At 46.9% G+C, this 13,227-nt stretch overlaps 1 protein-coding gene and 1 long non-coding RNA gene across 6 annotated transcripts in view; one reads left to right on the top strand and one right to left on the bottom strand.

Annotated features, from left to right (window-relative positions):
* Nucleotides 1–13,227, bottom strand: part of Cfap97d2 (CFAP97 domain containing 2) — a 23,847-nt gene continuing 10,620 nt past the window's right edge. Inside the window, exons 2-5 of one of the 5 annotated variants that reach the window (XM_042262725.2) lie at nucleotides 11,273–11,353; nucleotides 10,104–10,222; nucleotides 7,223–7,392; nucleotides 1–142 (exon numbers count right to left, since the gene is read on the bottom strand). In XM_042262725.2, the coding sequence (XP_042118659.2) occupies nucleotides 81–142; nucleotides 7,223–7,392; nucleotides 10,104–10,222; nucleotides 11,273–11,353 (432 nt within the window). In that variant the 3' untranslated portion in view covers nucleotides 1–80. Of the gene's footprint in view, nucleotides 143–1,446; nucleotides 1,881–7,222; nucleotides 7,393–10,099; nucleotides 10,223–11,272; nucleotides 11,354–13,227 lie in introns of those variants that run through there. The other 4 variants (XM_015999777.3, XM_015999776.3, XM_042262726.2 and 1 more) reach the window with 4 other exon arrangements.
* LOC143269078 (uncharacterized) overlaps nucleotides 11,917–13,227 on the top strand; it is a 25,187-nt gene continuing 23,876 nt past the window's right edge. Inside the window, exon 1 of the long non-coding RNA XR_013045420.1 lies at nucleotides 11,917–11,982. This is a non-coding gene — a long non-coding RNA (uncharacterized LOC143269078). The remainder of the gene's footprint in view (nucleotides 11,983–13,227) is intronic.

A 13,227-nucleotide genomic window follows, 5' to 3' on the forward strand; every position in this document is an offset into this window, starting at 1 on the left:
TAGGCTCTGCCCAGCTGTTTCATGTACTTTCCAGGCTTTTTTTTGTTTGTTTTGCAATAGCCTCTCAGCATGACGGGACTTCAGTTCATAGGTGTCTGCTTCTCTTCTGAGCGAGTCCAACGTCTGGGCGTGCCAGCCGTGTCTGGAAGGGGAAGAAGGCACACAGCCTTAGCACCGGGAGGCCTGGGTTCTTCACTCAGCCGAGCCAATCAAACCCCCAGAAGGTCTCCTCGCATTTAGGACCCTGCCTGGCAGCCAAAGGGGCTGAGTGTACTGCATAGCCTAAAGTGAGAAAATTGTTTTTATGGTGACCTTGTCCTGCTGTAGACAGAGGCCAACCTTGTCTAATTCTTTGAGGAATGCTGACTGATAAGGCAGTGTTCAAAGTGGTGGGCAAGGAAAAATAATAAAATCCTTCAATATATATATATATATATATATATAACGTTCAGAGGGGCAAAGAGCAGAAGTCCTCCTGTGATGGGAAGGCTTCGCCTCAGCCTTGGCTTCATGGAATGATTTGGCGGTTCTTATCCACCACTCGCTCTTGGGAGTGGCGGGAGGAGAACAGAAATAATCTTCATGTGATCAAATGGCAACTCTTCTAGTTTGGTGACAAACTGCACTGAGAGCAGACAGTGCCACCAAGTGCTCCTGGGAACCTCCTGTTCCCCAGGATGCGGAGGCAGCAGGGAGGACACAGGCAGGTGCCACCTTAGGGAGCAGGTGCAAAGGTGACGCCTGTAAGCTGCTGAGAGGTCACCTTTCTGTCACACATCTGGATGGTTAAGGAGGAGCTTGGGTCATGGCTACCGAGTGTACAGGCCACGTGTGTGTCCCCTGAGGCAGACTCCTGCGGTACTTGCGGCTCAGATGAGAAGTTTACAGTGTCCAGCAACACAGCCAAAGAGGTGAAGGCCACATCCGGCCTGACCCCACGCTCCGTGATTTAAGGGTGGTGTTTGTGCGGTGTACCGAAGGCCCTGAGGTTCTGTATTGAAGGTTCTTTCTAGTCTGGGGAGCAAGCATTAGACTTGCTACTGATGTCTAAGTATACGTTAAAGGGTTTGGGCATAAAGAAAAGAAACGAGCTTGCACACACACACACACACACACACACACACACACACACACACACACACTCATAGAATAATTAGCTAATTAGACATTGTCTCCTCAGAAAGAGCTGCTACCAGCTTACATGGAGCATGCTTCCTCCTCACTTCTGAGGCCCCGCCCCCACAGGGCTTTGCTGGGTGAATAGGTGAAAGTGTGCACCATTTTTTTAGTTACTTCTTGAGGCAGAAAAACTAGTCATAGAATAGTTTCAATGTGATCTAACTTGAAAATGGAAAACACGCAGGTTGAGCAGTCTTAGACACCCCTTAACTGCTCCGCAAGCCTCACCGGGTCCTTATTTTTTGGGTCATGTATTCTGGATCTGGGTGAAAGTTCTCAAATTTGATTTATTTACATATTTGGTAAAATGACAGTCACAGAGTTTTTTAAGGGAATTACACCCACCCACCCAAACTCATGGTAACTCAGAAAAAGTATTTATAGCTAGAAAAGACAGTCTAATTCAAAATCCAGTCACTTTCAGAGTTACTCAGCATGTTTTGTTTTTGGTTATCAGTCCAAGAAATGCAATAAATAGCTGTGCTGTGTCATCTGGCGAACGTCATGAGTGCTGTGTCACAGCCCTTACAGCTGTCCCTGGAGGCACACGGAAGCCAGCATGACCCCAGGGAGAGCACAGGAAGGCCTCCTCAGAGCTCCTGGGCCCTGGGCTGCTTATGGTGTTTGCAGTCTGAACCTTCATCCCTTCAGGTTGGGCATCCAGATGAAGCGGTGTCCTTGCTGGGCATCAGTTTCAGCTCCTGTGGGACCAAAAATGCCACCACAGTCATCTTCTTTAGGCAGGAACAGAAAAACATGCCAATTCTTTAGAATGCACAGTGGACAGAGAACTTCAATTGACAGCCTTTTATTTAGAATGTACTAGATAATCTTTCATTGTTGTGTCTGGCTTTTTGTTTGTTTGTTGAGACAAGGTCTCATGTAGCCCAGGCTGCCCTTGAACTTCTTTGTAGTTGAGGTTAACCTTGAAGTCCAGATCCTACTGCCCTCTACCCGCTGCTCATGTCTTTTTTTTCATTATGACTTGACTGAAATACAGTAATTCTACATCTAAAACCCACCTTTTAAAGTGAATATTTTAGAGGTTTGGAAATATTAATATATGTACAGTATAATTTGGGTACATTTTAATCACTAACTCTCCCCAACCATATTCCATAACTATTTTCCCCCAATTGTCCCTTCCCAGCTTCCAATAGCCACTGGTCTTTTTGCCACTAGGATTTGCCTGTCTGGGCATTTCATACACAGGCCACTCTGCATCTGGCTCTTTCACCGATGTCCTTAAGCTCCAGCAATGATGTAGCAATGCCAGGCCTCATGTTTTTTTATGGCAGAATAATATTCCATTGTGCAGCTATAGCTCATTTTGTTTACTCACTCATCAGTTTATGGACATTTGGTTATTGTTAATAATGCTATTCCAGACACAGGTGTGTGTATAGTTTCATGTTGATTTGCAGTTGCGGTTCTCTTCTCTCCTTAGGTGTGAATTGCTGTCTAATTTTTAGAGGAACCAGCAAACTATTTTCTTTCTTTCTTTTTTTATTAAAGATTTATTTATTTATTATGTATACAGTATTCTGCCTACACACCAGAAGAGGGCACCAGATCAAATTACAGATGGTTGTGAGCCACCATGTTGTTGCTGGGAATTGAACTCAGGACCTCAGGAAGAACAGCCAGTGCTCTTAACCTCTGAACCATCTCTCCAGCCCCACAAAAGTGTTTTCAAGGCAAGTGGATCACCACTATGCCTCCTAGTTTCTCCTCACACCTAGCAAGCAAACGCTGTCATCTGCCATTCCAGCCAGCAGGGTGAATGTGAAGGGTATCTCACTGTGGAATTGATTCCCACTTCCCCAGGACACTGGCTATCTTTTCATGTGCACATTGGTCACTGCGTATCTTCCTTGGGTGTACATGTAGTCAGATGATAATTTCTGCGACTTCAATTTTGCTGTAGAGTTTTTTCTTACACTGAATCAGCAAACTGACAGTTGGCTTCTAGGTGTCACCTGAACCCCAGTTTTGATTCATATGATAGAAGCATGTAGTGAAGAAGGACAGAAGCTGAAATGTGTTGTTTCCAGAGTCAGGAACCTTACAGCCCCTTTGCAAACGCTGCTCACTTAACCCTGACATGGGTGCAGGAGCTGAGGCCCATTTGTCTTTATGGTGTGTGCTGGGAACTGAGCATTTGTCTGAAACCATGGAGCTGTCTTGAAGAACTTGGAGCATGTGTACTGTTCCACCACTGAGGGGTAGTCCATCTGTTTAGTTTTCTCATTGTTATTATGTGTGTGCACATGTGTATATGTGTGTGTGTGTGTGTGTGAGTGTGAGTGTGTGTGTATGTACGTGTGTGTGCATGTGTTTCCTGGTGTCTGTGTGTGCATTGTAGAGGCCCTGTGCTTCCATTTAGGTAGGCCCCGGGAAGCACTAGAATGGCCAATGGTTTTTCCCAGATGATCGTATAGATGCCTTCCTCCTAACAGCACGGCATTTGCTCTCGCTGGAGTTAGGAAGCCAGCAGCTCTGAGGGAGAAGCTGCTGCAGTGGCTGGAAGAGGGTTCTCTTCTCCGGCACGCCCGTGAGAGGCTCATGATAAGTCCAGTTTGCAGAAGGCCAATAGGAGTTCCAGACCAAGTGGGTCGGCCAGAAAGGTGCCTTCCGGGCTTTCTAGTCCTAGAAAATGGAGTCCTTTCCATTTTTACAGCTGCCACTTTCCGATAAGGTAATTTTACTTGTATATTATTTTATTTTACTTCTATAAAAGGCTGGGGCACCAATCAGACATGGTGGCACATGCCTTTAATCCTAGCACTTGAGAAACAGAGGCAGGCAGATCTCTGTGAGTTCAAAGCTAGCCTGGTCTATCACGTTCCAAGCCAGCCAGGACTATAGGATAAGACTCTTACTCAGACAAAATCAAACCAAAACCAAAACAACAACAACAACAAAGAGCAAAGTCACCTAAGAGCAAGGCATCCCCAAACCGGGAAGAGGCTTAGGGCTGAGGTGTCTGCAGCCCGGAGCCCTAGGTCCTTCACTCTCTCCCATGGATACACAGAGTGAAGGTCCTGGAAATGCATATGATGGATTGAAAGGCTCCTGGCAGGAAGCTGCCTCCCGACCACAGGCTAAGGCAGTGGCAGCTGTTTCCTGTCTTTCACAAAGAGGAAAAGTCCAGAGCCACTGACAAAGCACCCATAGGCCCAGAGCTGAATGCTGGAGAGGAGGTGGGGGTTGGTGGAGAGGGGGGGGCGGGGGTTGATGGAGAGGGGGGGGGGATTGATGGAGAGGGGGCGGGGGTTGGTGGAGAGGAGGTGGGGGTTGGTGGAGAGGAGGGGGGGGCGGGGGTTAATGGAGAGGGGGCGGGGATTGATGGAGAGGGGGCGGGGGTTGGTGGAGAGGGGGCGGGGTTGGTGGAGAGGGGGCGGGGTTGGTGGAGAGGGGGCGGGGATTGATGGAGAGGGGGCGGGGATTGATGGAGAGGGGGCAGGGTTGCCCTTGAAGCGGCCCCAGGAGCCCCTGCTAGGCTCTGCTTGCCCGTGAACCAAGCTGGCAACATCCTACAGGGAGTGTGGGCTGTGGGTGGCAGCGGCGGGGACCGGTTCCAAGCGGAATAGCCTTCCCTTCTGTCTGTCTGTCCCTTAGCATCTCCCTTGGCCATCAGCTTTATCAATTCCTTTTATGGGGAGAGCGAGACGGTCCGTGCAAACAAAGGAAGGGTTGAATGGAGTGTTACTTCCAAGTATTTTCTAAACATTTTCCTTGGAAAACAAAAAGTAATCCCTCAAAATCAACAATAGGAAAATAACGGGAGAATAGCAAAGGATAAACAAATGGAAGAATCAGAAACGAGAGCAAACGGAGTATTTAGCACGTAAAAGCTCCAAACTCAGCTAAAAAGCAAAATTCATCTTTGTCCTTAAAGGCTACCTTAAATAAAACTAATGCAGAAACGTTAACAATAAGACATAAATAAAGGTTAGCAGAGGTAGCAATCTAATTTTTTTTAAAGTGGATTCTTAAATATTAATTAATTTATTTTTGATTTTTCAAGACAGGGTTTCTCTGTGTAACTGCCCTGGCTGTCCTGGAACTTGCTCTGTAGACTAGGCTGGCCTCGAACTCACAGAGCTCCCTCTGCAAAGGCGTGCACCGCTATGCTCAGCATTGTTTTTTTCCTGAGGCCAGGCAGGGTATGGATGCCTGTGATCTTAGCAATTGGGAGGCTGAGGCAGAAGGACCTGAGTTCAAGACTAGCCTGAACTACATAGTGAAATTCTGTCTTAAAGAAGAATTAAAATCCTTTGATAACAAATTCACACAATGTATAAAAATTCCATGTTTGTTACAGACTTAAGAAAAAATATGGGAAAACACTGTCACACTCTTAGAAGAGTACCAAAATGAAGCCATAGAGAAAAACTTGGCAGATTTTACCACTGAAATATAATCCCAGGGGAAATGTTCAGTGTGGGAGAAAGAATACTTGTGATAATAACAATAGAAAAAAGGTAAATACTGAAATATTGAAAATAACTTAAAGAACTATCCAGGGGAATTAGATAAAAGGATATGAACAGAAATTCATAGTCCAAAATCTTAAAATATCTATACCAGCTAATGTTGGCTAGAGTATGAAAAAACAATGCTCTGTACCCAGAACGGAGGGCAGTACCTAGAGTGTTCTAGAAAGTAAGTTAGTGGTATCTACTGGGCCCACCTTTCAATTGAACAATTTTACATCTTAGAAATGAAAGTTACAGATATAGATGCACTATGATGATTATCACAGTTTCACTTAGAATAATGAAAATAATCAGATTTTTTTTTTATAATTTGGGGTCTGTATAAATAAATTAAGGTATATATGTACAAAAATACTAACTGCTAAGAAGGCACATAGAAAAGACCTTTATGTCCTGGCATTGAATGATTTCTATGACATGTAATTGAATGAAGTGGGCAATTTACAGAAAACATGTTTGTGTGAACAAACAGATCCACCTAATAAGTAGAAGTATACACAAACGGCTCCAGCGATCACGTCTATGGCATCTGAGAAGGGGCACTGCTTCATAAGCAATCATTCCACACTGCCAGTGCCTTACTCTCTACCATACCAAATGCCAGGGCTCTGTATTTCAAATCAAGGTTTGAACCAAAACATTCAGGTTCTCTATGTCAATTGGAAAGCAAACTAAATTTCCCTAGTGTTTTGCTACTTAGTAATTGCTTCTTATTGTACATCTTTGCAATACTTGTCCTAATGCCTCAGGAATTTAGAAGAAATGCTGAGGCAAATAATAGGAAGGTCATACGACCAGAAATAATATGAGCCAAATTCAGTCCCTACAGGCACAGTGAGGACTAAAAGACCAGGTGTCACGGGGAGGGGGTCTGTGGGGTGGAATCTTTGGACTGGGGCTTGATCAGGGCAGGCTCTATGTCCTGGAATTCTTACTATTAGTTTGGTACCTGCACATTTCCCTAGAATAGACTTGATTTTGAAAACAGCATCATGGATAAGGACAGTGAGTGAAGATTTTAAAACCCCTAACTACTTTGATTCACTGAGATGTTTGTAAAAATAATGATGTTGGAATTAGATTGTCCTTCATTCAGAATTATGAGCTTGCCAGAGATTTGGATTAGTCGAAGAGGAAAAGTTACAATTTTCTAGCAAACTCTTCCAGGTTGTAGGTTTTTTTCTCCTTGTCCTGGATGCTATGTAGAACGGCTAATTCAGTTATTTACAAAACGAGTTTGGAAGCATGCTATCTGGCCAAGTTATATCTCCACCAAACTCTCCCCAGCTCCTGAACCTGTAACCAATCAGCTGAACTCATTTTTATCTCCTTGTAAGAGATGGGCGGGAAGAGAGATGGGTGAATTCCCTGGAGGAGAAGTGCCCAGGCTTCACTATGCCCTTTACCACTCGAGTCATTTATTCACTGACAAGTGTACCCAAGGCACCGGGCAGCAAAGACCCAGTGCATCTGTGTGCGATGAACCTGAGGAAGTGCAGAATTTCAGATAGCTGCATGTTTACAACAAGAACCGCAGGTACCTTTTCTCCAGGTGCGTCTGCTTTTGCAGGGACGTCTGGCGGTGGCAGCCCAATCCTCCCACGGTCTCTGTGCTCCATACCAGGGCTCTGAGCTTGGGAGTCTTTCCAGGACGACTTTGTTTTGTTTCTGCGCTTTCATGTGCGCCTGTTCTCTGGTCTTCCTGTTTAGACTCCAGGAAGGAATACATACATTCTTTCATCAGCCAGGAGTTATGGAACAGAAAGCTCACTCCACATTCACAAAAGGAGCCCATGGATCATCAGGCCTGCTGGGCTCTGGGTAATGTCAGGGCTCTCGTCGTTTGCTTCCTATCGAGAAACATTCAAGAAACCCTTGCTCCCCATCCGTGTACCAGGATGCTTTTTGTCCTCTGAGGGGAGTGGGCACTGAGCTCACAAGGTAAAGATGTCATACCGCTGGAGAAGAGTGGTGGTAGCCAGGAGGCAATGCTGAATAGAGTCTTGAAAGGAGAGGAGGGTTGATATCGAGAAGGGGAGGAAGGCCCAGCGGCCATGTGGAGAAGCATGACAGACAGGTATGAAGAGTCTAGTCTGTTTTGAAAGTGCTAAGTGCTACAAACCAGGCAGAGGCACGTATTTTAGAGAGATCATGGGGGGGGGGGAGGGCGGTGTAGAACCAGCCTTAGCTCCAACACAACCTCCGTGGGGGATGGGGTGGGTCGGGGGTGGGGTGGGGTGAGTGAACCAGCCTTAGCTCCAACACAGACTCCAAGGTGGGTCTTGCATAAACCAGCTTAGGGTGGACACAGTTCAAAAACTGTAGCTTCTTCCCTTGATGCAATAGATACTTTGGACTAAATGTTTCTTCGTGTGTTACAAGTCCTCATGACAATTTACAAAACCTTGAAATCAGTGGTTCTCAACCTTCCTAACGCTGCGACCCTTTAGTACAGCTCCTCATGTTGTGGTGACCCCCAACCATAAAATTCTTTCGTTGCTACTTCACAACTGTAATTTTGCTACTGTTCTGAACTGTCATGAACATATCTGATGTGCAGGATATCTGATCTGTGACCCCTGGGAAAGGGTCCTTCAACCCCTGAAGGGGTTACTACCCACAGGTTGAGAACCTCTGCATTAAATGATTGGCTATTGTTCAATATTTGTCATCAATTTTGCTGGGGTGCATGTTCAAGGAGTCCCTCCTTTTCCTTCAGAGGGTCTCTCTCTGGGTGGCTTGATTGGATTCTCTATTTTCTACTGAGTTGTTGGTAGACCTCTGCAGACACAGGTCTAAGTTGCTTTTTTTTTTTTTAACCTAATGATCATTGTAACCTTATTAGTAGCAAACAATAACAAACCAAAATGCTCATCAATAGGTGAATGGACAGTGTGTGGCCTATAGGAGAGGGTGCCACTCAGCAGCCCAAGGATGACCCGACAACATCCTTAACAATGTCAATCAAGCCAGGTGTGGTGGCCCCAATTTTTAAGCCCAGCACCCAGGAGGCAGAGGCAGGAAGATCTCTATGAGTTCAAGGTCAGCCTGGGTTACCTAGTGAGTTCCAGAAGAGCCAGAGCTATGTAGAGACCCTGTCTTTGCAAAACCAAACAGCAACAACAACAACAAAATAAACCAATGTCATTCTGCAGAACATGCACAGTAACAGAGCCAACCACATCTGGTGCAACCTCCAGGGCCTGGCTGTCACGAGGATCCCTGACTGTCACTAGAAGAGTTGGGAGCAAGGGTTGTGTGTCCCATCTTCATGGCAAGAGTCCTGTGCCACCATCTTCACTAAAGAGACGGGCTTCGGGGTGTGACATCAAACCCATCAAATGGTATACCTTCACTGTAAGATATTGTTTACCAAGTGCCAAATGTATCTCAATGAAGACAGAATCTCTAGTTATTGACTGTATAGTTTCTCCCAAAATGTTGGCTTTTGCTTCTTTCTCATGAAGCCAGCCAGCTGGCTCATACTATCTAAATCAAGTAGTTTTCTGTGTCCTTGCAACAGAGGATACCCTAGATTAACGATCCATTCACAGCATCTCTGTCTCCTCCAAGTTGACGGCTTGGGTGCCTGGTGCTTGCCTGTGGTTTAGCTTATTATGAATCTGGAAACTGCTCTAAAGGGTTAGAGATTAAGTCCAGGAGCATCAGCAGGAAGGCCTGCATTGCTGTGGCCCTGTGCAGTCCCCAGCAGGACTCTGCACCCAAACGGGGAGACTGCAGAGGTCTCTCCTGGGGAATGTGACCACCAAGGACGGAGCACCGCTCTTGCATGAGCGAGGAGAAAGGACTCATGAGCGTGCTCAGAGAGTGGTTTCATGGAACATGGAGACCTGCTGCCCTTTATCCTCTTGGGATGCAGAATTCCAAGCTGGAAGAAATCACAGGTTTCAGAGAACAGTGCCAGCATAAAGGGGACAGCCATGATCTCACCCGGGCATCAGGTCTGAGCCCTTTGCTCTCTCCCAGACAACGATCTGACACTTTGCAAGACTGTTGGGTGCTCTGCAAAATGGACACACCCTGCACCCCCCACAGTGATGGCCATTTTGGCCAAATTTGTTGTGCAGCTTCACTGTACCTCAGTTTCCCCACTGTGAAATGAGAAGCTCTGCAGCCTCCACTTTGCCTGGTCCTTGTGAGGATGGTGGTTTCAAAGGTTCTATGGCACACAGCAGGCATGTGGCTGGGCAGCTGTCACCCTGGGCCCATTCTTGTGCCTTGATACACCTCAGAGCCTCAAGGAGAGTTTGGAGTCAGGGAGCGTGTGGGCACTTTGAATTTGGCTCTTGTGATAAAAAAAAGCATGTCTTGCCTCTGTATCACCATGCCCCTGTCCCCTGCCCTTGAACCCAGGCCTAGCCTGGAACTGGCCAAGGCCAATGTCAAGAGCCCCTCTGTTACCTTCTGTGTGTGAAGTGATTTCTGCTGTCAGTCTGTCCCCTGGTTCTCATGGCAGAGGCCACCCTCTGCAGAAGTAGACAGTTGTCTCTGTTGATGACGGAGAGTCTTTCTTCCTCCATCTGTGGACACAGCGACCTCTCAGTAGCACAAGGTTCCTCCAGACATACTTTTCAAACCCACATGCCATAGGTCCCCCGAGGTGTCAGCAGCAGCTAGCAAGGTGCACCATAATCCTGGGCACTGGGACAGAAGCAGGGTGACCACTACATCTGTGGGTTGAATACACTGGGATGGGGCTGCAGCAGCAAGGACCTTTATAGTATCTTGTGCATTTAAGTCTCCTGTTAAACTGACAGTATGCAGTGGCCATACTAGCAAGGAAATTATCTCAGGAGATATTTATGCTGCTCAGAAGAAGTATATACTTAATTCCAGAGGGAGGAAAAGATTATACCTATAGCCTCCTGCACTGTGTGTGTGTGTATGTTCACATGCCTCAGCATGCCTGTGGAGGTCAGAGGACATCCTTGGCTGTCCACCTTCATGGTCTGTTTTGTTTGAGATGGGTTTTCTTGTTTGCTGCTTGATAAGCCACACTCCTTGGCCCACAGGCCTCCGGGGATTCTCCTGTCTTTCCTCCCATCTTGCTGTAAGATTCCAAATAGCCCCCAGCAGGAAGCTCTCCCTGAGGTTCATGGTTTAAAGAGTGGTGGGGCCACTCTTGAAAAGCCCTGCTTTTAAACTGAGTGACGCGATGGTTTACTCAGCTGCTCTTCAGCTGACTCACAACGTTAGTCACTTTCAGTTTGCCTCAGGGGATCACTGCATGCATGGCTCACTCTCACCCATGGCCTACGCTTCAAGAAATACAAATCTGGAAGTGGCCAAAAAAACGAAAAGGAACGATGCTAATTAATAATCTGGAGCTTCACTGTACACACCGCCTTAACGTTATCTGTCTGCATCTGTGCCATTATGGGGCAATGTCAGGGAAGGTTCTGGTACAGTCACCAGCCAGCTCCATTGGGGCAGGGTCAGTTCATTTGGCCTTTTAGGTGACACCTTGCTTTTGACAAGGCCAAAGAGCTTGTCCAGTCGCAGTCCAGGGACTCAGAGCTGATATCCCCTTGTAAGCTGGGAAAGTGGTTAGCAGAGGAGGCGGCACGTACCTTCAGCTTCTTGAACTTCAGGTAGAGGTGGCTGTAAGTCTGGGGTGGGTGGGTGTCCACTAGTGGCTGGGCATTCTGGACCTGCAGAACAGAGTGGGCAGTGAGACTCCTGGGGCAGTTTGAGCAGGTTCTTTGACATCCCCGTGAGGACCTTGTACCAAAGATTCTAAATAGCCCCCAGCAGAAAGCTCTCCTTGAGGTTCATGGTTTGACTGGGTTTCAGCAACACTGGGAGGGACCAGCTGACCCTCAGAAGTGAGCCCATGTTCTGTGGTGGGATAGAGGATCACATGGATGCAGAACGAGGTTTGTTGAAGTGGTAACAGCCAGTCATTTCTGCCCAACACTGTGTGGCAAGCACTCTCCTGCAGGCCAGGCCATGTGACTAACTTACAGGGCTGTGTGAGCCCCAGCAATGTGCTCAGGAAGTACCATATACCAGGACTGACCACAAAGCAACTCCTGCAGAGTTTCTATTAGGGGATGCACAACGCAGGAAAAGCGTATCTTTTAAATGGTGACAGATTATATTCATGAGAGCTACGCGTATTTTTGTTTGCAGTAGAAGGAATGAATCCCTTATGTTCTAGATCCCTGGTGACATCACTGACTCTAGGACCTATCAGCTGATGATCTGCAGGTGACAGAGTTGGGAACCCTGCCAACCAAGGGATACACCTCAAAACGTGTCTCTAAAATGGCCATTCACGGTAAGGCTGGACTCAGTGTTAGAGCACTTGGCCTGGCAGGTACTGCCAACAATGATAACAAAGCAAAACATACAGAAAAATAAACCAACCAAGTAAATAAAATGACAGTAGAGCTGGGCGGTGGTGGCACACGCCTTTAATCCCAGAACTCGGGAGGCAGAGGCAAGTGGTGGTGCATGCGTTTAACCCCAGCACTTGGGAGCCAGAGGCAGAGGCAGATCTCTGTTGTGGAATATTTTAAGGCGTGTTACTTTTGTTTATGTTGCATTTGTTTAACTCTGTGAAGTTGGGTTACTGTGCCTGTCTAGAACACCTGATGGTCTAATAAAGAGCTGAATGGCCAATAGCAAGGCAGGAGAAAGGATAGGCGGGGCTGGCAGGCAGAAAGAAGATATAGGAGGAGAAATGTAGATGAGAAAAAAAGTAGCCAGAGGATGAGGACATCAGGGGTCCGCCACCCAGCTGTGCAACCAGCCACGGACTAAGAGTAAAAGTAAGATGTATAGGAAGTAAGAAAAAGAAAAAAGCCCAGAGGCAAAAAGGTAGACGGGATAATTTAGGTTAAGCAAAGCTGTCAGGAAGCAAGCTAAGTTAAGGCCAGGCATTCATAATTAAGAATAAGCCTTCACGTGTGATTTATTTGGGACCTGGGTGGCAGGCCCCCCAAAAGAGTAAAAAACAAACAACAACAGAGCTCTGTGAATTTGAGGCCAGCCTGGTCTACAGAGTGAGTTCCAAGACAGCCAGGGCTACACAGAGAAACCCTGTCTCAACACCTCCTACCCTGCCCCCGCGCCCCCAATGACAACATGTGTATCGGGCAATCTGGAAGCCCACCCTGTGGCTGCAGTGTCGTGAGGGGCTGAGGGCTGTTACACTGAACAGATTGCTAAAAGGTGAGGCATCTCACAGACCCACTCAGGAACTAGAAGTAACCAGAGACAGAAGTCCGAGAGTGATGCTGTCTTTTGTGTAAGAAAGGCAAGACAGAGGCAGGAGGAGATGCTAGGGATCTGTGATCCTTCAGGGCCACAGACATGGAATCCAAGGAATGGGCCCGAGTCAAGGCTATTGGAGATGGAGGCAGGGAGGGAGGGAGAGGAGAGGCCTCATACACCATGTTTTGATACCTGGTGACATCAAGACAAAGGTGGTGACCAAGGCTGGAGGGTAATCTGCAGACTGTGTTAGCCATGTTTAATCTGAGCTGACTGAGTAGAGCTTCCTTGGACGTCTCTTCGGGAT

Source organism: Peromyscus maniculatus, chromosome 17, assembly GCF_049852395.1.
Source record: "Peromyscus maniculatus bairdii isolate BWxNUB_F1_BW_parent chromosome 17, HU_Pman_BW_mat_3.1, whole genome shotgun sequence".
In the NCBI taxonomy this organism is placed as follows: Eukaryota; Metazoa; Chordata; class Mammalia; order Rodentia; family Cricetidae; genus Peromyscus; species Peromyscus maniculatus.